At 43.7% G+C, this 22,712-nt stretch overlaps 1 protein-coding gene across 1 annotated transcript in view; it reads right to left on the bottom strand.

Annotated features, from left to right (window-relative positions):
- Positions 1 to 22,712, bottom strand: part of CD58 (CD58 molecule) — a 36,350-nt gene that overhangs the window by 6,080 nt on the left and 7,558 nt on the right. The window contains exons 2-12 of the mRNA XM_074900282.1: positions 17,150 to 17,449; positions 16,241 to 16,495; positions 15,654 to 15,755; positions 13,260 to 13,316; positions 12,992 to 13,045; positions 11,925 to 12,019; positions 10,395 to 10,440; positions 9,740 to 9,937; positions 6,255 to 6,323; positions 6,011 to 6,076; positions 5,606 to 5,674 (exon numbers count right to left, since the gene is read on the bottom strand). Of these exons, the coding sequence (XP_074756383.1) occupies positions 5,607 to 5,674; positions 6,011 to 6,076; positions 6,255 to 6,323; positions 9,740 to 9,937; positions 10,395 to 10,440; positions 11,925 to 12,019; positions 12,992 to 13,045; positions 13,260 to 13,316; positions 15,654 to 15,755; positions 16,241 to 16,495; positions 17,150 to 17,449 (1,310 nt within the window). The 3' untranslated portion in view covers position 5,606. The remainder of the gene's footprint in view (positions 1 to 5,605; positions 5,675 to 6,010; positions 6,077 to 6,254; positions 6,324 to 9,739; positions 9,938 to 10,394; positions 10,441 to 11,924; positions 12,020 to 12,991; positions 13,046 to 13,259; positions 13,317 to 15,653; positions 15,756 to 16,240; positions 16,496 to 17,149; positions 17,450 to 22,712) is intronic.

Here is a 22,712-nt window from a genome sequence, read left to right as displayed (position 1 = left end):
ATCACTCCAACCTAGAATAAGATGCCAGAAGACAGTCTAGAAGAGCAGCATATGGTGACACATGGTACTCATCTCTGTAGACAACAAGAAAAAGAAAGATGTCCCTAGTCTGGTTCTCACAAGGTTCCTGTACAGGCCTGAAGTATTATTATGATTTGTATCCTTAAAATAAAAAGCAGGTTTACTGCTTTACCTACAGGTGACTTGTGCCAGCTTGATGATAAAAGAAAGTGATCGAGAAGCCAGTCGCGGGGGGGTGGTGGTGGTGGGGGGGGGGTGGTGTTGCTATTCGGTTGTGTTTATGCAGTGAGGGGGCCTGAATATGAAACTAGTGTTTTCCTCTCATTTTATAGCTGTGGTGATAAGCATCAGGTTTCACACTCCCCACAGAACATGCAAAATTTTCTGTCCCCACACAGCTTGCAAACAGCACCAAAGAAAGCACAGCTACATCCAGTGTCTTGACATGACATAACAGCATCACTATTTCACATGCTAAACCTTTTAGCATGATGTAGGAGCAGAGTTGAACCGAATAAACAGCCCTTGCAAAGCAGCACATTCTGTAGGCCAGGAATAACATACTGACTTACTTCCTTTGGTCTTCAGTATTACTCCTTGGCAACTAAGAGGATCTGACTCAGTTTTTACAAGATACCACAGCTTCCTCTCCAGCTACACAGCCCTGTTTCAAGTCTGTTTCCTTGTTTTATGACAGTCTCATTGGCAGTTTCATCAGCATCACAGAGTCAGGTTTCTTATACTCAACTCCTAACCCCCTCCCACCCTTCCACTCATCCATATTTTCTCACATTCTAAGATTTCTTTTTCCCTCTTTTCAGCATTGTCTTCAGCAAATATCTGAATGCCTGTCGCAGTAGGCAGCCTTTCACTCACTCCTTCAACCCCAGTGCTGGGAAGGAGAAAAATTAAACAAAAGGCTCAGGAATCAAGATAAAGACGGGGAGGGGTCAATCACCCATTTAACAGTCACAGGCAAAAAAGACAAGCTCATTAGAGGAAGAAAAAACAAGAACATCACTAACTCAAACACTAACAAAACCAACAATTAAGGTACAGTGAGAAGTGCTACCATATCTTAAAACACCTCCCTCCACCCCTCCCCTTCTTCCTCCATGGGTGGCAGGGTCCTGCCGTCTCACCACGGGATACATGGGGGCTCCATGCTCTGGCACACCTCCCCCCCTTCCTCCTCCTCCCTTCCACTGACCTCGGTGCTCGCACAGGTGCCCTTCTCGTAACTCCACCTCACCAGTCCCAACCTCCTCTCAGATCCCCCTTCTTAAATATGTTCTCACAGAGGTACAGCCACCGTCGCTAACTGGCTTGGCCTTGGCCAGCAGGAGGTCTGACTTGTAGCTGGGGGAGCTTCTAGAAACTTCTCACAGGGGCCACCTCTGTAGCCCCCTCCCCTGCCACCAAAAACCCTGCCACACACACAAACCCAGCATAATGTCATTGCTTGGCTGATAATACAACAGAAAACTCTGCAGCAGTAAGGTGCCACTAGCTTCCACATTCCTGAATTCTGAGAATATTTAAAAGGATTATTTGCATCAGTGGTCTCTGAAGTGAGGTGTGCACCAAGTAATCCACTGCAGTGCAGGAAGAAAATATTTTTGCACTATTAATAACATTTAAAAATTAAAAGTTTATTTTAATCTCATCTTTATCTCATCCTTTTTCAATGCATTTTTTATAATATATATAATACTGAGTATGGCAGCACATGTATACAATTTACAAATAAATATATATAAATTGGGTGTGTATGATCAAAATATTTTACTGATGGGGTGTGCAATCTAAGTTTGGAGACCACTGATCGACCACACGAAGCAGAAAGCAGTATGAAATACTCATAGTTACACCACTTAACTAAGGGCTATATGACAGACAAAACAACATTTTTTCTTTTCTTTTGAGAAAAGGAAAATAGTTTTCAGTCAATCTGCAAACTTCCTTTTTTACCAAACAGAAATGCTTTGATACACAGTGACTTATAGTAGACATTTTCTAAAAGCTTTTTAAATTTTCTTTTTAAACATTTAAATCAGATAAAAAGTCTCAAAACAAGAAGTTTCTGGTGACTCAGATAATAAATTTGGAAAAAAACCCCTTCAGAGAATCATAGAATATCTCAAGTTAGAAGGGACCTGCAAGGATCATCAAGTCCAACTCCCTGCTTCTCTCCAGACTACCTAAAATTAAGCCACGATTAAAAGCATCGTCCAGATGCTCCATGAACTCCAACATGCTTGGTGCTGTGACCACTTCCCTGGGGAGCCTGTTCCAGTGACCGACTACCCTTGTCCGTGAAGAACCTTTTCCTAATATTCAATTTGAACTTCCCCTGATGCAGCCTCATTCCATTTCCTCATGTCCTGTCACTGGTCACCAGAGAGAGGAGATCAAGTGCCTCCCACCCCTCTGCCCACTTTGAGGAAGATGTAGACTGCAAGGAGGTCACCTCTTTCATTTTACAAATAGCAAACCCATTTTTTCCATCTGTTCCTTTCCTCCCTCACCCAGTTTATTTGCTATAGCTGACCTAATTTCACATCTATTTGTCAAGTACCTTTAAAGTAGCTACTTTCGCTCTGGGAAACCAGCACATGCCCTCTACCATCAGGCTCATTCTCAGTTAAACTAGGGCTGTTCTACCACATGGTCAAAGTTCATCAAAGCTTTATGGTGAGAGAAAGTAACAGTTTCACTCTATATACATTGCACTCACACTTTTCAGCCTGTCTTCCTACCACTGCAACAGCCTCACTCACCCCCAGCCCCTTTCCCTGTTTCCTGCCCTTCCTTCTCCCTTTGAATCCACAGCTGACCAGCATCCCATTCCCCCAGTATGTCAGCCTAGTGCTTATCAGAGCCCTTTATGACCAGACAAGTTATTAGTCCAGCAGAAGAACACTCAGATTTTCTTCCTCACCCTCCTGGGTCAGTTTCCTGCTACACAAAGTAGTTAAACTGGCTCACAGAGGGGTGACAAACATCAGAGCTTGCCCAAACAGCAAGACCTACACTTTTAGTCATAGTAAGTGGCCAGATCGGCTCAAGCCATCCTACAAATTACAGTCTACGTGGAACAATTTTCACCCATCCACAGGAAAGACAGAGCTCCCTAGAGTCAGAGTAGAGCATGCTTGAACTACAGTAAATTCCAGAAAGTCTCTCAAACCCAGATACTTTGATTCTCCTCATTAGGTGGATTTGAAGTTCAGCATCTGTTCTTGGTATCATCTTAATCTGTGTAAGATTTGCAGACACACCAGCAGTGAGAAAGTTTTATTACATATTTACCTACAGTTTTAATTCTGAAAGTCTTATGCAACTCCAGTGAGATTCTTTCTAAGCAGGTCATGCACTTAAAGTATATTCCTTGGGAATCAAGAAATTCACAATTATTGATGGCAGATGGTTTCATTTCTCCATGCTGCTGCTGAATCTACTAGGATGGGGAAATTAATCTGCCCCCACCATCTGGCTGTCACAAAGACCAAGGCCTTTGAGACAAAGCAGTCTGCTATAGCTTCAACTATTCTGCCCGGAACCTTCCTGTGTCACAGATAGAAGCTCTGGATTTTCTACAGGTAAGTGTTCAGCAATATTTTCTGCAATACTACCAGGTGCTTAGGAAGCCAAACTCAGAGCGTAGTAATTGCTCTCTTGTCAAGGTCTTGTCCTTTCTTTGCCAGATTTAGATGTCTCAGTGAGACTTTTCACTACAAACTAAACAATCTCAGCTCCAAACCTACGATCTTTAACGCTTCTTGGGAATCAATGTAAAAGTAATCAGTAACAAGAGTGAAACCAGTTAGCATTCCATAGGCTTTCTCTACTCCAGAAATAAATCCCCAAACCTACAGAAATGGCATTCTGGTCTGGATGGATGATAGACCAATGTAAGTCCTTGCTTGTACAGTTTATTAAAGGATAGCCCTTACATTCTTCTGTTATCAGATTTGGGACAGGACTAATCTGAGCTTTGATATTCTCCATGTTGATGTACTCCAAGAAGCAGCTGTGTGACCTCACAGATGTTCTAGTCTGCACACGTACCATGGAGAAAACACAGAGAGGGCAAAGCAGCTTTGAAGACAGGTAAATGGAAGTCTGTTATGCCCCCATAGTAAATGCAGAACTGATGACTGAGTACAGGTTCTAATTCATGAAATATGAAACAATTGTTGTGAAACACTGCATCTCTGCAGCCTGAATTTCACTAATATCCATAAGATATAGTATTGATCACCTACGCTCCCATACAGGGTAATAATCAGTTTCCTCATTCCACATGTCAGCCCTCTGGCCCACTGGTCTGTTTAGCTTTCCCACCATGGCCACATAGGTTTAAAAAACAACAAACTACAAGAAAAAACACAAATTAAGTAAACTCTGAATTCTTTGTGACCAAAGAAAACACAGGGGCACACCTAAGCAATAAAAAAAACCAACCGTTTGGTGTTACACAATATGATGTTCAACAGCATTCATAATTAACAAGGTAGAACTGCAGTTCAGAAATCTACTGACACAGAAATATACTGCCTTACTGATACCTCGGCCTATAAGCCTTTATCACTTATTAAGTAAAAGTGCAAGCACAAGCAAGAGGTGTGTTATTAATGAATGCTAGTAAAATTTAATCCTGCAGTTTTAAACTGGCTAAATTGGCCAGTCTTCGGAACCATCCATCGCCAACATCTGACTCCCTAGCACACATCACACATGCATGTGCCCACCACACATACACCCCTTCCCTCCTAATCACAGAATAATCAAGGTTAGAAAAGACCTTGAAGATCATCCAGTCCAACCATTAACCTCACACTGACTGTTCTCAGCTCCATCAGATCCCTCAGCGCTGGGTCAACCCGACTCTTCAACCCCTCCAGGGATGGGTACTCCCCCCCCTGCCCTGGGCAGCCCATTCCAACGCCCAACAACCCCTTCTGCAAAGAAATACTTCCTAACAGCCAGTATGACCCTGCCCTGGTGCAGCTTGAGGCCAGTCCCTCTTGGCCTGTCGCTTGTTCCTTGGTTCAAGAGTTTTTTTCAGGGAGTTGTAGAGGGCCATGAGGTCTCCCCTCAGCCTCCTCTTCTCCAGACTAAACTCCCCCAGTTCCCTCAGCCGCTCCCCATCAGACCTGTGCTCCAGACACTGCACCAGCTCCGTTGCCCTTCTCTGGACACGGTCGAGTCATTCAATGGCCTTTTTGGGGTGAGGGGCCCAAAACTGAACACAGTATTCAAGGTGCAGCCTCACCAGTGCTGAGCACAGGGGTCAGATCCCTTCCCTGTCCTTGCTGGCCACGCTGTTGCTGACACAAGCCAGGATGCCATTGGCTTTCTTGGCCACCTGGGCACACTGCTGACTCCTGTTCAGCTGGCTGTCAATCAACACCCCCAGGTCCCTCTCTGACTGGCAGCTCTCCAGCCACTCCTCACTAATTTTCTGCTTGAGCAAGAAGGGGTCAAGGGTCATACACACCCTGGCCCAGCACTGCCTCTCACAACCTCTGTGCCAGTCTGCACACTCTCCCCAGACACAGGGAGCTCCACCCTCACATACCTTATTTACTGCAGCTGGAAGAGTTGCTCGGGTGTTCCCCATTTCCACCTTCTGCATCCTGGGTGACTTCTGCAGGGACAACAGGTAATACTTAGACAATCCTAGAGCTTACAACACTTTGCCCTCTCCAGCTCAGATGGATCAAGAGTAATCTGACTGAGCTGGGCCATTTGTTTGGCATAAATAATAGTCCTGACCAACATTCTCCACCTCATGGGACCATCATATAACACCTTCCCTCTCTCCTCCATGCCCAACTTTGCACCATCCTCATGACCTCTTCCAGACCCTACAAAGGCCAAGCACAGAAGGCACTCAGCACCCATGGTGCCACCCATAACTTCACATCAAGAAGCATTATGCAAGTCACAACTCAAAGACTGCTTCTATAGCACAGGCACTTACCTGCTTCATTCACACCACAGTCATCTGCATGCTCGGCCAGCAAGCTGCTGTTCTCCTTCAAGGTATCTGAAGAGAGATCAGAAGACAACTACAGTACTCTGCCTTGTTCAGCTTCAAAGTACTGGCTATTGCATAGAAGTGAGCTACTAGCTACAACTCAACATATTGCCAACATCATCAGCTAAGATCAGAAAGCCAACACCTTTCCCTCAGGACAGCTCCCCACGACAGAGCAGGCACTCACCTCCCTCAGTTACACCACAGTCAGCTGCACACGTGGATGTCAGGGTGCTGTTCTGCATAGCAGAGGGTTCTGAAAAAGAGATCACAGGAGAGCTACAGTCCTCCAGCATGTATCTCGCTGCTTAACTTCACAGTGGTATCAGTCATTGCTTAGAGATGAGCCACCATCCACAATTCCTAAGACACACAGACTCACTCAGGCTAACTTGGGGAGGGAGCCCTAGAGGTCTCTAACCCTCCTCAGTGAAGGTTAACATTCAGTTCTAGACAGGTCATTCAGGACTTTCTCCAGTCAGGTCTTAAAAACCTCCAAGCGTAGAAACTCCATGAAGACTTCATGCAGCCTGTCCTAGTGATTAGTTATGCTTAGAGGCAGAAATAGTTTTCCTCATACACAGAGAGAATCTCCCCTGCTTCAGTTTAGAACCTGATATCCCACTAAGCCACCTCAGTCCACATTCTGCCTTACCCTTCTTATCAATATCCCCACAGGTACTGGCAGCTGCTGTTAGGTACTCTAAAAGCCTGCCCTTCTCTGGGGTTGAACAAACCCAGTTTCTTTGGCCTCTCCTCAGAGGAATTGTGGTCCAGCCCCTGACCACATTGGTGGCACTGTGCTGAACTTGCTCAAATTTATCAGCATTTTCCCAGGAACTCTGCTGAACTTGCTCAAACTTGCCAACACTTCGCCAGAACTGGGTGGGCCACAAACTAGATGTAATATTATACACATCACTGAACAAGTGCCAAGTACCAGAAAATAAACACTTACTTAAATCTACTGGCTTAACTAAGCGCTCCTTAAAACAGCATAGCATGCTATGAGCCTTCTTGGCTGCCACAGAGCACTGTTGACTCAGAGTAGAGTACTGTTGACTTAAGAGTACTGTCCGTAAGGACTCCCAGGTACCTTTCAGCAGAGCTGCTCCCCTGCCAGTCAGTCCCCAGCCTGCATGAGTGCTGGGTGTTGGTCCGTCCAGGTGCAGGATCCTGCATGGCCCCTGCAGCATTTCATGAGGTTCACACAGGCCTCTACCACTCCTGCTCCCTCTGAACAACAATCCTGCCCTCATACTGATTGACTACACTACACATGTTGCTGTCATCTATAAATTCAATGACACTTGTTTTCTCTCCATTGTCCAGGTCACCCAAAAAACAGACCTCTGCAGTACTCCACTTGCCACCAGCATCCATATAGAGTACAACCCATTAACCATCGCCAGGCTTGACAATCTAGCAAGTTTTCCACCCGTGTAGACAGATGTTCATTCAGACTGGAACATCCCAACTTAGGACTCTAACAATGCTGAGGGAGACTGCATAAAAAGCCTTGCTAAAGTCAAGGTATATGACATCCATTTTTCTCCCCTTTTCCGCAGACCTAGTAATCTTCCAAAACACATTGTCAGCTTGGTCATCTGTGATTTACACTTACTCCCAGTCACCATCTTTCTTCTGTGACCAGAAACATGTTCCAAGAAGACTTGCCCCATGATTCTCCCAGGGATGAAAGAAAGCCTGATTGTCCTGTAGCTCCAGATAGACCTGTTAGCATTTTCAGAAGATAGCTGCAATGTTTCCCTTCTTCTGGTTGTCACAGATCTTCTCCAACATGCCTTTTGAAGGTGATAAAGAACACCCTCACAATGACATCTGCCAGGTCTTGTGGCATCCCTTACATCAGATCCCATGGACTGGTTTGGGCCAAGGTCTCTCCAGAAATCCCTGATCGGATCCTCTTCCATTACTAGCAGATCCTCTCTTCCCTGAACCTGCCTCTAGGCAAGGACACCACATAGACTGTCAAGACTGAGGCAAAGCATTTGGTATCTCAGCCTTATCTGTATCTGACATCAGAGAATCAGATAACGGTTGACATTGGAGGGAATGTCTGGAAGTCATCTTGTCCAACCCCCTGCTCAAGCAGATGAAGCTAGAGAAGGCTTCCCAGAACCATGTCTGGATGACTTTAATGTATCCCCAAGGATGGAGACTCCACAGCCTCTCTGGGCAATGTGTTCCGGTGCTCAGTCACCCATACAGCAAAAAAGTGTTTTCTGATGTTCAGATGAATCCTCTTGTGTTTTAGAAGGTGTCCATTGCCTCTTCTCCTGTCACTGGGCACCAACTGAGAAGAAACTGGCTCCCTCTTCTTCATTTGCTACCATCAGCTATTTATAGACATTGATGAGATCCCCCTGAGCCGTCTCTTCTCCAGACTGAATAGTGCCAGCTCTCTGAGCCTTTCCTCCTATGAGATACACCACAGAATCACACAATGGTTGAGGCTGGAAGGGAACCTGAGAAGTCATCTTGTCCTGTGCCCCTGTTCAAGCAGGCTCAACCACAGCAGGCTGCCCAGGATCACGTCCAGTCCCTTAATCATCTACATGCCCTTTGCTGGATTCTCTCCAGTAGCTTTGTATCTCCCTTATATCACCCTGAACAGGACTCCAGATGTGGCTTCACCAGTGCTGAGTAGAGGAAAAAGATCACCTCCCTCACACTGCTGACAACATTCCTCCTAATGTAGCCTGGAATACCATTAGCCTTCTTTGCTGCAAGGGCACATTGTTACCTCAAGCTCATTTTCTCATACTCCAGGACCCCAGGGCCTTTACTGAAAAGCTGCTTTTCTGGCTGATTGGCCCCCAGCATTTACCGGTGCATGGGGCTATTCCTCCCCAGATGCAGGATTTTGCATTTCCCTTCGTTGAATTGCATGAGGGTCCTGCCAGGATGTTTCTCCAGTCTGTTGAGGTTCCTCTGGTTAGCAACAGATCCCTTTGGTGTGTCAGCCACTTCTCCCAGTTTTTTATCATCAGCAAACTTGCTGAAGGCATACTCTGCCCCATCGTTCAGATCATTAATAAAGATGTTAAAAACAACTGGACGCACTATTGACTCCTGGGGTACACCAATAGATACTGGCTTCCAACTAGAATTCATACCAGTGATCATAACCCTCTGATTTCAGTCATTCTGCCAGTTTTCAGTCTACCTCACTATCTGCTCATCTAGCCTGATCTTCATCAGCATCAGATATCACTAAATCAATCCCCTCTTCAGCAACAAGCCCATGTTTACCTCCTTTATTCTTTTACACATAACCTAGCAGCAGAAGGTACCCTCATTTTCCTGGTCATCCCATACTGGTTTCAAGCCTCCCTAAGCCTTGGCTTTCCTGGCACCATGCTTACCTGCCCAGGAAGTGCTCCTAAATTCCTCCATTGTAGCCTGTCCCTGCCTCTACATCCAGTATATGTGACTTTTGCACTGGAGCCCTGTCAGGAGTTCCCTGCTTAGCCTGCCTGTGGGAATGGCCTGTGCTCACAGTAGGAGAAACTCTTCCTTAAAGGTCTGATGGCTCTCTTAAGCTCCTTTGCTCTTCAGAACTGCCTCCCATGATATCCTGCCTACCATCTTCCTGAATAAGTGGAAATTTGCTCTCCGAAAATACAGGGCCTGTACCCTTATGCTTACCTTCCTCACTCCTCTCAGGATCTGTTTCTTGGTCACTACAGCCAAGGCAGCCATTTGTGACCACATCCCCAGCCAGTCCTCCTCTGTCAGCGAGCAGCAGATACAGCTGCACATCAGTCTTCACTGGTGCGTCCGGTAGCCTGTGTAAAGTTGTCCCCAGTGCTGCCCAGAAATCTTCCCGACTGCTTGAATTGTTGTCTTGGATTTCCAGCAGATGTCAGGGAGGTTAAAGAGAGACACACACAGAGTACTGCCTTCCCCGAGAGACAGTAAAGGACAGCCTGACTCCATTTCACACAGCAGCAATCTCTCCAGAACAAGCTTCCTGTTGGCAAAGCTTCCTATTTGTCACATCAATTCTTGCTCCTCACTTAAGTGCTTCATGTGCACGCACTGGGGGACTGGAGGTCCCTTTGCAGAGATCTTCCAGCAGGCAGTGTTAACCAGAAGACAGCATTTCAGCAGGGACTGCTACTTGACCCTCTCACTCTGGCTGAGATTGTTTTTTGAATTTATTATTTTAAACCCCAATGATCTCCAGAACATATGTACTTCAAGTCTGCATGCTCACATGTTCTGGACCGCGAAAGGCCACATGAAAAATTAATTCCCCACTTCATGTCGCCCTGTTTTAGGGCACCATCTCACTTCTTACCTGCTTTAGGCTTTTCATTCTCACAGTCAACAGTTTGAAGATATGGCTGCAAGCAAACAGAAATAATTTTTAGAAACGTCTATGGAGACAGCACAATAATCTGCAAAATACGCAACTTGGACTTAAAGTTTCATTGTAATACTTTTAGCAGATACTCCTGAGAACTGATATGTTTATGCTACTCTATCAAAGGACTCACAATTAATTTGAATTTCCCTTCAGCAACCACTTAAAGTCGCAGATCATAACCAACATTATCTCTACTTATGCCTACAGCTTTACCAAATCTTTCTGAAGTGGGTTGACTTAAGGTGATAAACCTGCACAGATCTGCCACAAAAAGCCAGAGACAGCCGAGAATTCACATCTCCTTTTTTTACTTCATCTATTTGTTGCAGTAACACACTGACTTTAAACCCTTTCTCTTGCAGAGCTTAAAGAATCTTTAATAGAAACATGGGCCATTCTAAAGTAAATTTTTGTGGGTTTTTTTCTTCTTGTCCTCCTTTTTTCACCTTCAAATCCATCCATAGTCTCTAGACTTCAGTGATCTCTGAAACATAGACTAGAACCACAGCTTTAACAACTGTATGAAAATATCAGAAGAAAAATCAAGTTCTTTATCCAAAATCCTACTAAAAAGTTCATAAGACTTTGATATGCTGGGGCAGGGTGGGTAGAAAGGGAGGAGAAAAACCCAAACTCAGCAACAAAAAAACCCCAAAGCCCTGCTTTCATAATGCTGCCTCTCTACCTGTGGCATCTTTTCCAGGCCCATCACCAAGAACCTCATCACGTTTTATAACCTCCAAACCCATAAAAACATTAAGAAACTTCAGAAATTAAAGAACACCTTAAGAAATGAAACATATAGAAAATCTCTGCAAAGGTGACACAGTAGTTTGGAATTCCAGAAACATTCTGCTCCAGCTTTATACTAACTCTAGTAGCTCATGTGATACCAGACTGCGTATCTTACCACCATTAGTTCAACACCGGAACACTCCAAGAGGGCACTGAGCTTGTATCTGATGGCAGGAGCTTTGGGCACTTCCCACTGAAACAGTATTTAGTCTGGTGACCTTCAGAACAAAGTGTTTTTTAAGATCCTTCCCCTGCTCTCCCTCATCTGCTTGACTGCATAGAGGCTAATTTAGTTTGGTTTGTAAGAACAGACCACAGTGGTCCTGGCAACACGAGGCATACATAGAGCTGGAACATGTTAGCCTCATTCACCCTTGTGAAAGGAGCACAGACAAAACGAGTTGTCCCCTTCCTTAGCTGCTCATCCTATAGTGATTCCCACATCCCAACACACAGATCCAAAGCTGGAGAAGTGAACAATCTTGCTGCAAATTAAAGAAGGTATGCCCCCTCCCCCCCAAAAAAAACCAATAAACCCAACCACCCAAAATAATGCAGGATTAGAACAGACAGTAGAAACAAGTGGAGATGTGGATGGGAAGACAGGAATGCAGACAACCCTGAGAATCTGTACTGCCTGCAGAAAAGCACCACGTACAGAAATCATGGGTGGGAAGCAGACTGGTAACTAATGGAAAGACGTGAGAAGTTCCTCCACTGTCTCCTTCCCTCATCTTGACTGTTAAAAGGAGAACACAGGCCTGCAAAATGGAGTAAGAGTGAATGAAAAGGTGCTGCTGACAGATTTTTTCCAGAAACAACAGAAAGGTGTTAGGGAAAGAAAAGGAGACAATTGCAACTTGACCCATAGGATGTAAGTGTGCACCAGAGTCATGCACCAAAAGCAAGGACCAGAGTTCTGCACACCAGACTAGCAATGTGCCTTTTACCAGTCCTTGGATGGATTTTCAAGATATTACCAAGGTAAACTAACAGCAAACTCCTGCCAGTCTGATGTGATAATACCTTCAAGAATCATTATTAAATCTACTGATATGCACAGCATCAACCCCCACTCCCTGGAGCCACCAGCATTCCAAGTTAAATTCAATATACAGAGAAAAAGGCTAGCTGCCCAACTTCCAAGATAGGGCAGCAAGAAATTTCCATAGGGAACACTGGGAATGAATGCACAATGTATTGCATTCATGCCCAGCCCTAAGCACTTGGAATGAATACTGGGTTTAGAAAAATAATCAACCAAATTTCTGAGAGGAGTTTATATAAATGGGACAGGCAGGTAAGATTAAAAGAAGCAGAAGAAATATTAACCTCATTTTAGCACATAAAGCAGCCTAACCAAACAGACAGAACTTAAAGAGTAAGTCCTCCAGCAGACAGTTTGGCCTATAGTGTGTGCTTTTTCAGGCCTCATCCTGAGACCAGCCCTCATTCTCCATTGTCAGAAGAGGCATTCACCTCCAGAGAGAGCTGCTGACCAGGAAAATCTCAGGCCATTCACTGTCAGTAATTCTGCCAGCCCCACTAAGTGCAGGTCCCTATGCTTATCCAATATTGGACCTCAGCTGAGACCCTGAGGCCACATGTGCACACACTGAAAATCAACTCAAAAGCTTTGACCCTCAGAAAAAATGGAAAGAGCAGATCAGACTCTTTGCTCAAACCAACAGCAGATGTTTAGAAACATTTAAACACCAATACAGGTTTCTTACCTCTCTCTAAGTTAGGCTGTTCTTGTCTGTCCACAGGGCAAAGCAGCTGATCTTCTATAACAAAATTTATTTATTTTAGAAAGTATGTATTAATGACCTGGAAAAAATAACTACATTCTGTAAAACAACTAAGACCTGAAAGAAAACTTACTCCTTTACCTCTCCAATGCAAGATTATACCGACATAGAGAAAAAAATTACAAGCCTATATAGACCAAACTAAAGCAACAGTCTGATTTCCACACGTTTATGACACTAACTCTCTTACCTGAGCCACGTGCGAGACTGTTCTGAGCAGCTTTTCCTGTTCCAAGTTTAGTTCTACCTGCACCAAAACAAATAGAATACCTGGAGAAATTATTCAGAAATAAAGTTTTGTACCTTTGGAAACTAGCTGACAGCCTCCATCCATTCAACCATACTCCTGCCCAACCTAAATAAAAAAAAAAAAAAATGAGGACATGCAACTGAATAGTCAACTTGGGGAAAGTAGAAAGAGTGAAATATTGTTTGGGGGCAAAAGCAATCAGTGAGAGATCAAGAAAACGGGCCTCCTGCAACAACAAGTCAGAACACATTTAACCAAATCCAAAGCAGAGCTTAGCAATTTATGATTCTGAGTCTTGTACTTGCATCAGCAAATCGAATCTTCTGTTTGATTATTACCTGTACAGTGCTTATTCTACCAAGCTATAAGAAATTTATTTTCTAGCATGGTCAAATCTTTGCTGTTTCAAGGAAAGTAGCTGAATTGTTTTGAGTCTAACTGATGGCCAGTTCTGAGTGAGATTCTTCTCATGTTGATACCAAACATAGTTTTGTTCAACTTCACCAATGTGGACAAGGGCACAGAAGGCACCCTCAGAAAGTTTGCAGGTGATGTGAAGCTGGAAAGAGTAGGGGACATGCTGGAAGGCAGGGCTGCCCCTCAGAGGGACTTCAGTAACCTGGAAGAATGTGCTGGCAAAAAAGATGTGATGTTCAAAGGCAAACATAAAAGTCCTGCACCTCTTTAAAGCACCCCACAGAACAGTACAGGCTGAGCACTGCCTGGCTAGAAAATAGCTCTGCAGAAAAGAACCTGGAAGCCCTGGTGGATGCTGAATTGAACATCAGTCAAAAATATGCCCCTGCAGTAGAAATCTACCAGATACTGGGTTGTGTTAGCAGAAGCATAGTCAGCCCATTGACAGAAATAATTCTTCCCCTCGTCAGTATTTGTGACACCACATGTGGAGTACTGTGTCTAGTTTTAGGCTCCCAGTTCAGGAAAAAACACTGACATTCTGAAGTTAGTCCAGCAAATGTCCACCAAGATGTTGAAGGGGCAGGAGCTGTGCAAGGAGGTACTGAGAGAATTGGGTTTGTTCAGTTGAAGGCAAAAAAAGGCTAAGGGGGTGGCTAACTGCAGACTACAAATAACTTACATAGAAAACAAAGGAAACTCCTCTCGGAAGTATAAAACAAAAAGACAGGAAGCAATGGCTGCAAGTTGCAAAAGAGAAATCCCTAACAGAAATAAGGGAAATATCCTGCCCCACAAGGGTGGTTCAGCACTTGAACACAGGCTGAAAGAGGCTGGGGAACTTCCATCCTTAGAATTGTTCAACGTTTTGACTGGACAAGGCCCTCAGCAACCTGTTCTAGCTTTGAAGTTGGTCCTGTTCTGAGCAGCAAGTTGGATGGAACCTCCAGAAATTCCTTCCCACCTAGCTTATTTTATGATTCCATGCCATTAAATGGGGAATGATCAGGAAAGCATAAGGTCCTCATGCAATATACACTTATGTATGCTCTGATCAGAGCCTCCCTCCACAATATCATCAATCGGTCCTTCCCAGAGAGGCGATGATGCATGCCGTCCTCTCCACCCTGCAGCCACCCCCAAGGGGTGGACCCACCTGGAAGCCAACAGGAATTTTCCATGTAGAGCACCCTTAGGATGAGGCAATGTATTCTTGGTTGGGACTCTCTCAAACACAAAGAGAAAAGATGGTGTGCACCTCTTTTTCAAGCCAGAATACAATCTGACATATTAACCTAAAAAGGTGGCAGCAACAGATACACAGTGATAGCCTACAGTCACCATATAAGCCATCAGATTTACAAAAAAGATACCTGAGTTCAGTGTAGGGATGTATCACGATACAAATCTAGAACTCCAAAATGATGGCAATACAGGTTGACAGGAGTCTCAGAAGTCCCTACGTATCAGTTGAGCACATCGAGTTGTCAGATTAGACTCAGTATAAGGTATTCAACAGGCCCTGGTAAAAGCCTGTCTCAGCAATAAATCCGCTCTTGAGGGCAGCTTCATGATACTCTCCAAAAAGACAGTGAAAGCACACACTCAAGTAGGAATGGGAGAGGCCATAGATACTTGGTAAGTAGAAACACACCATAAATTAAATACTCAGTCTGAGAGAGAAACATGCAAATACAAGCTACAGTGTTTCCCAGTACACAGAGCCCAATGTCCAAGTGCAAGAAAGCTCAGTGTATTTTTTCATTCAAATCCCTTAAGCGTTGCCTATGGGGTATTTGTTTCTACTACTGTACTTACAATACATCCCACAATCAAAAACTTTCATACATTCTACAGAACCTCAGATCAGCATAATTTCAAAGCATGTTAAATTCAGTTAGGAAACGCTATACAAACCTTTTCTGTATTGGCATACTGCTGCTGCTATTCCTACAGCTAGAATGAAGAGAACGGAAACCGCAATAACAGCACCTCTGCTTCTTTTGTTATAGCTGTCTCCTTTAAAATAAAATAAAATAAATAATGATCGGTTATTTAAAAAACAACTGTGCGATACACTACTTCAGCAGAAATACAACCCTGGGTATGTTTTACAGCTATTTGTTTTTAAAAAAGTAACTTCAAAAAATTAATGCATCAGAGTCAGTTATCAGCAAAACCCTAAGCAGAAATATAACCCTGAGTATGTTTTACAGCTATTTGTTTTTAAAAAAGTAACTTCAAAAAATTAATGCACCAGAGTCAGTTATTAGCAAAACCTTAAGTCAGCTCCAGGAAAGTTACGTGGTAAGTACCTTAGTTCAGCAAAGATACATCATCCACTTGAAAAGTGATTCTTTTTTAGCAGACAAAATGACGTCTGATGCTTTTTACTCTTCAAATTCAACTTCGTGAGAAATCAGTAGAAACCTTAGACTCAGAGTCCATGCTGCTTCATAACCTAACCTCTCAGACTTGCATACACAGCCTGACCCATTCATTACCTTTTCCATCTGGATAGCATTGAATCAAAGAGATTTCAGAGCTCTTTTCCGTTTGAGAGAATTTAATGAAACATGCAGCTTTCTCGGAAAAGTCAACATCCTTATTATTGATGGAAACTTCCTGGGTCTGATAAGGTTTTTTGTTGCTACTGAACTTCCAAACATAATTCAGAGGCTTCTGGAAATCTGCTGTACATTTTAACACAAGGTTATCACCAGTGATGTTGCAATTTATCTCAGGTTCTGAAGGAGGAGCTAAAAGGAGAGAAAACATTTTGTATTAATTTGGTAATACGCTGCCTTGAATTTTAGCACAGGACAAGGGCTGCAGCAACAAAAGCAGCAGGAAAGTGTACAGATAAAATGTATGTGTTAGGTGTGTGTGCATGCACACACATGTGCATGAGAAATTTATTCTAGAAGTGGCCCTGTTTGTAGTTCTGCAGTGCCTAGTTTGAGATCCCTCATGCTTCACTGTCAATAGGACTAATATACACACTGGGAAAATATATTTCCCAAAGACTACTTAGTGAAGCTGTGTAGATCTGCACAGGATTATACCACAGATATTCAAGCCTGTATAATAAGCCTGCATGAGCATCTTTAGTAGATATATACTGCCTGAGATAACCAAACTCTTTCAGCAAGTTGACCAAGCTATTATCTGCCTGAAAGTACACAGTGTGCCATCTACACACATTCTAAAAGTCATTCCCAGGTGAGTAATGAGGGCACACAAATTAGATGCCACTTTTGAAAATTTCTCTAAAAGTGCCTAAGCAAGTTAACAAGCAAAAGAACAGGTCCCTCTGTTTCTGTTTGCTCCACTGACAAATAAACAATCCACTTTCTAGCCTTCTTAAAGGGAATAGTCATGCAAATTCTTCATGCAGTTGTTCTACTACTTACCTAACACAGCAAGTATGAAGGTTAAGACATGATTTTTTTTCCTAGAATCCAAGTAGTCTAACACGTATGTGCCAGCATCACTGTCTTCCAAGTTAAATATAGTCAAGGACCCACTCTCCTTGCTAAGCAAGCTTCTGTACTGGAAAGAAGGAAAATACATCGTTTCGCCTTGCCCTTCCCATTCAGCCACTTTATCCTTGTTTTTTGTCCAAATAATTTCCATTATTGTTTGATCTATTTTTACTGGAAAAGTAAAATTTTCACCCAAGACACCAAACACGTCGTCACAGCGGATGTGTGCTACAGGGGAAAAAAAGGAAAACGTTACTTTAACTATTGCTTGACTAATTCTGTATCAGATACACTCAAATATAGGTTAGAAGCACATCATAATGTTGCAAAGTAAGGCGTATGTCAGTTAAGAATTACCCAAACCCAACCTGTCCACACAATCATGTGACAGGCACTGCAAAGGGATCCAATTTCTACATTCTATACTGAGGTAGAACCATCATCCTTTCTTCCTGTCCTAAGCTACTCTATCCTGAATACTTTCCCTCTGTTTGCTTGAATTAGGCCTCCTGCCCATAGGGTGGGGGAAAAGATGAAATGAAGAATTGTTATCATCAGCAAAAACAGTATCAGCATCTTGCTGCAGAATGCCCACACTGAAGCTCCCACTGTGCAAATTAACTGCAATTTTCCAGCATGAATATTCACACAGTTAGTAAAAAGCAGACTTTTGATACAAAATTACTACTCAGTTTAAAGTGCCTTCTCTGAAATCATGGGGATACAAGGGATTTCCTTTGGAAACTTCACTTAAGCAAGTTTATTTCACAGCCAATGTGTGTGAAACAGTATCCCAACCTCTCAGATACAGCAGAGCTGCAAGCAAGAAATGGAACTGTCCGGAAACATTAACTGCTATCAGTTTTGAATCCATCATATTCTGCTAAAAGACACCCAAACATTCAGTATAAATAAACACCAACAAAAAAGGGATAAGAGATTTTCCCTATTCTTATTAAAAACAGCCATATGTGCAAATAAAACCTACTGATGTAACAGATAAGACCAAATTTTGCTGTGGGGAAGAGATAGTGTAAACCATTAGCCCTCTGTGTCCCTGCTTCAGTCTTTAGCAATCACCTCCTACTTCCAAGTAGCTCTGAATGGCTCAAAAAAAATAAATCACAAGACTACTGCCACAGCAGACATGTATGTAGACAGACAAAAACATGTCAATGCTGAGTTCAAGTTACACTTGCATTAAGGACTCAATCCCACTCCATGGTAGCTAGTGATTTTTTACTACTACATTGAAGGAAGGACATGATTAACATATAAAAGGTCTCATTTTAAGGCAAGATTCCCAACATGCACCATGGAAAAGTTCCCTTTAAACAGTAACTGTGCATGGTGACAGAAAAATATTTCAGAAGCTTACTCCTCAAGCCAACTGCTCCCAAGTGACAGCTACTATTTGGGATTTGGTTTGGGTTTGATTTTTTTAATTCCTAAATGGCATCAAGTCAAGAACCCACCAATCCCTATAGCATTCTGTGCTTTCCCTGCTTCTCGTGTCATCACTGTAGGAAAACTTACTACTGTTCATAAATCAGTGTGGATACTACAGCTTTATCACATCAAACCAAATCACTCCCCTTCACTGTCTATGAGTCCAGAAAACAAACTACAGCGCATCTTGCTTCACATCCTAGCTCCTTTCCATATGAAAGTAGTTGGGAGGTGAGCCGGGCTAGTCATTAAGATTAGGTTTCTCATCAGCAAATAGTGCTTGACAGCATCCTGCTCTTCTGCCTGGTGCCACACCATAGAAACAAAGACTTTCTCAGACAGGAGGCTGAAGGCAAGCAACGGAAAACACACTTCTATGTGCTTGTGTACAGAACTGCACACGCAGGAGGTCTTCTCCATGTCTTACTTCTCATGGACTACCCAAATTGTTTGCAGTTTGCCCATGAAAGTATTCTTCTCATGCCGTTACGGTTTCTACTTCCTCTTGTCTTCACTTATACTGTGGCCTTTTCCAGGCATGGGAACTGGAAAAAGTAAACAGGGCTCAGAGAGCTTAGCTATCACTCCCACATCTTTTCAACACAACCCACCCGCCTTTCTTTGTCTTCTATCTTGTTCAGACAGACTTAAACATCTCATTTGCTCCTGCTGCTCCAGTAGTAGCACCTCTTTCCACTCATCTCAGTTAACAATTTCCAGAAAAGAGAAGAACCCATGAGCTCCAAAATTTGTGTTTGGAGACCACAAGAAGGCAGAATGCTGGGCAAGATGGAACACTGTTTTGATCTGATGAAGCTTGGGCTCTTGTTGGAGACTTTTGTTTCATAAAGACAATTTCTAGGAGCACTTTTTCCTCAAGAAATCATCTCTCACTGCCTAAGGACCTATAGTTTTCCTAGCATGGAGGAAAAGTCCCTGCTCTACCCACTGTGAAATTCTACCTCTCAGTAATTTCAGCTCACAGATACAACCAAGCTGTGGTGGTTTTATGTCAGCATGCATAAGCCAAACCACAGTGGCTGTTGACAAGAGCAAGGTAACATGACTCTCTTCTGTGAGGAAAGCAGCCATTTGCTGGGAACTAAGAACGTGAGCAAGGACAGCCACCACTCCTCAGCCAAACACTTATAACTTCCTAAGCCTGGGTTTTGATGCATGTAAACTCTCCACACCTTTGCTCTCTTTCAGTTAGTCATAAGGTTTAGGGTGGAGTTGAGAGATTGTTCCTTCTTCAAGCCCAGAAATGAGACTGGACAAAAGCAGAGCTGAAAAGAAAACACATTTTCCCTCCACAGCTTCTGCTTGGCTTGGGGGAATGCTGTCCTCTTCAACACACTCTTGCTAGCTGGTGAAACAAAGGCTTGGCAGCAAGCAGCAGAAGACAGGGAAAATGTTATCCTTTCAGGGGAACTGTTGTCATCTCATATCTAAAACCAGGGATTGGACACTTCTACTTCCCTGCTTTGCTACTCCAGTGAAAACAAAGAAAACTTCCAGTCAATGATGTCAGCTTCCTTTTTTCAAGGAAATTATACATCATCACACAGAAATGTTGCATAAGGTCTCCACCACATACCTTTGAGCTTCTAAAGAAAGCATGTGTCATACGTCTTCTAAATTTCCAAGGAACTCTCCTCTCTTTTCTACTTCATTTTATAGAGACAGCTTTCCCATTCCACAGCAGTTAACTTCTCACAGCTCTCTGCCGTGAGAAAAGACAGAGAAGTAACAAAGAAACACTTTCTCATATACTCTTTTTGGACAGCCAGAAATAAGAATGATATTTCTCTGCTTTCTCCCTCTCTCCTTAGCACACCCTATTATTTCAAGATAAAGTTCACACAACAAAGTACTACTGTGCTAAAGCCTCCAGTAGCCTCTACAGAAACTGTCAGACTACCTGCTCCTGTACCTCCTTCAATCCATTCCAGATTCGTCCTTATGCCATGTCTTTATATTTCAGCTTTCCAGACAAATCACATAATGAAAGTGTTACTGATAAAGAGAAGCTAATGTGGTGTGAGCAAAGCCTCTTCTGCAAACCCATCACCTCATCTTATCTACACCATCTGCTGTTCCTACTTCTCCAGCAGCCAGATACCTTTGCCTATGCAGCCTTCTTGTCCTCAGAACTCCATTCACCACAACTCTTCAGGCCCAGCCATCCAGCCAGATTTTACCCGGCAAAGCGTGTGCCCATCCAAGCCACGAGCACCCAGTTTTGCCAGGAGAATGCTGTGGGAAACGGTGTCAAAGGCCTTACTAAAGTCAAGGTAAGCAACATCCACAGCCTTTCCCTCATCCAATAAGTAGGTCACCCTGTCATAGAAGGAGATCAGGTTTGCCAAGCAGGACTTGCCTTTCATAAACCCATGCTGACTGGGCCTGATCCCCTGGTTGTCCCTTATATGACATTTAATGGCATCCAGGATGACCTGCTCCATGACCTTCCCTGGCACCAAGGTCAGACTGACAGGTCTGTAGTTTCCTGGATCATCCTTTCTGCCTTTCTTGTAGATGGGTGTCACATTTGTCACCCTCCAGTCCAATGGGACTTGCCCAGTTAGCCATGATTTCAGGTAAATCATGGACAGTGGCTTGGCGAGCACATTTGCCAACTCTTTCAGCACCCTTGGGCGTAACCCATCCGGTCCCACAGATTTGTGTGCATCCAGGTGGTGTAGCAGGTCTCTGACCACCTCCTCTTCAACTGTGCTGACCTCAGTCTGCTTCCCCTCCCCATCTCCCAGCTCACGAGGCTGGGTGTCCAGGGAACAGCCAGTTCCACTGCTAAAGACTGAGGCAAAGTAGGTGTTGAGCACCTCAGCCTTTTCCTCACCCTTAGTTACCACGTATCCCTCTGCATCCAGTAAAGGAGGGAGATTTTCCCTAATCCCTCTTTTGCTGTTAATGAATCTATAGAAACATTTTTTGTTATCCTTAACAGCTGTAGCCAAGTTGAGCTCTAGCTGTGCTTTGGCTCTCCTAATGTTCTCCCTGCATAACCTCACTACATCTTTATAATCTTCATGAGAGACCTGGCCCCTCTTCCAAAGGTGACAGATCAACCTTTTGTTCTTGAGATCCAGCCAAAGGTCTCTGTTTAGCCAGGCTGGTCTCCTTCCCCACCTGCTTATTTTTCGGCACACAGGGACAGCCTGCTCCCATGCCTTTCAAGACTTTACTCTTGAAGTATGTCCAGCCTTCCTGGACTCCCATATCCTTCAAGGCAGCCTCCCAAGGGATTTTGTTAATCAGTGTTTTGAACAGGTCAAAGTTAGCCCTCCACATTCCACAGTTACCATTCCACCTGCTGAAGCTGTGTGGAAAATTCCTTACTGATTAGCTTATAGCAAGTAACTGTATGCCTCAGGAGCTGGGCTTTTTAAATAGTGGATTTTTGCTCTATTTTTTTGTAGCTTCACAACTACCCCTTTTTTTAGGCTTGGGGTTTTTGGGGGTTTTTTAAATTGTGAATTCCCCCAACAACTGTAAGCAGCAGAAAGTTATCTTCCCTCCTAAGCCTCACAACCACCAGTTGCAGAGAACCCTGAAATAAATGTTCAGTCCAGAAGGACTATACAAATATTCACCCACAGTCCTCCTAACTCCCTCACAGGCCACATATATGACCGACTTCCCAAACTCCAGTAAGAAAGCACTTAGACCACGGGCAAAAAGTATAGCCAGGAAAGAGAACAGAGGTGACAGTAAGCTGTAGCACTGTCCCAGGTTGTTGTAAGAGAAAAATCAGATTCACACAGGAATGACTTCAAATCTTACATGTAACATCAAAAGCAGAGTTTTTCACCTGTGTACTGCAGCACCCCTGGACAATACGGGGTTGCCTGCATCTACAGAACTCTACACATCAGCAAAGGCAGGACCCAAAGGTGGCAGCCACCAACAGGTCTGAGTACTTCTCCACCACAAAATCCATACCTTTGGTTATATCCCTCAGCACAGGCCTAACAACAGGTAGCATCCCCATGCAAAGGTTACCTGGTCATTTTAAATCTGT

Source organism: Athene noctua, chromosome 1 (genome assembly GCF_965140245.1).
Source record: "Athene noctua chromosome 1, bAthNoc1.hap1.1, whole genome shotgun sequence".
NCBI classification, from domain to species: Eukaryota; Metazoa; Chordata; class Aves; order Strigiformes; family Strigidae; genus Athene; species Athene noctua.
Note: the sequence above shows the minus strand (reverse complement) of the source record. Positions and strands in the feature narration are given on the sequence as shown.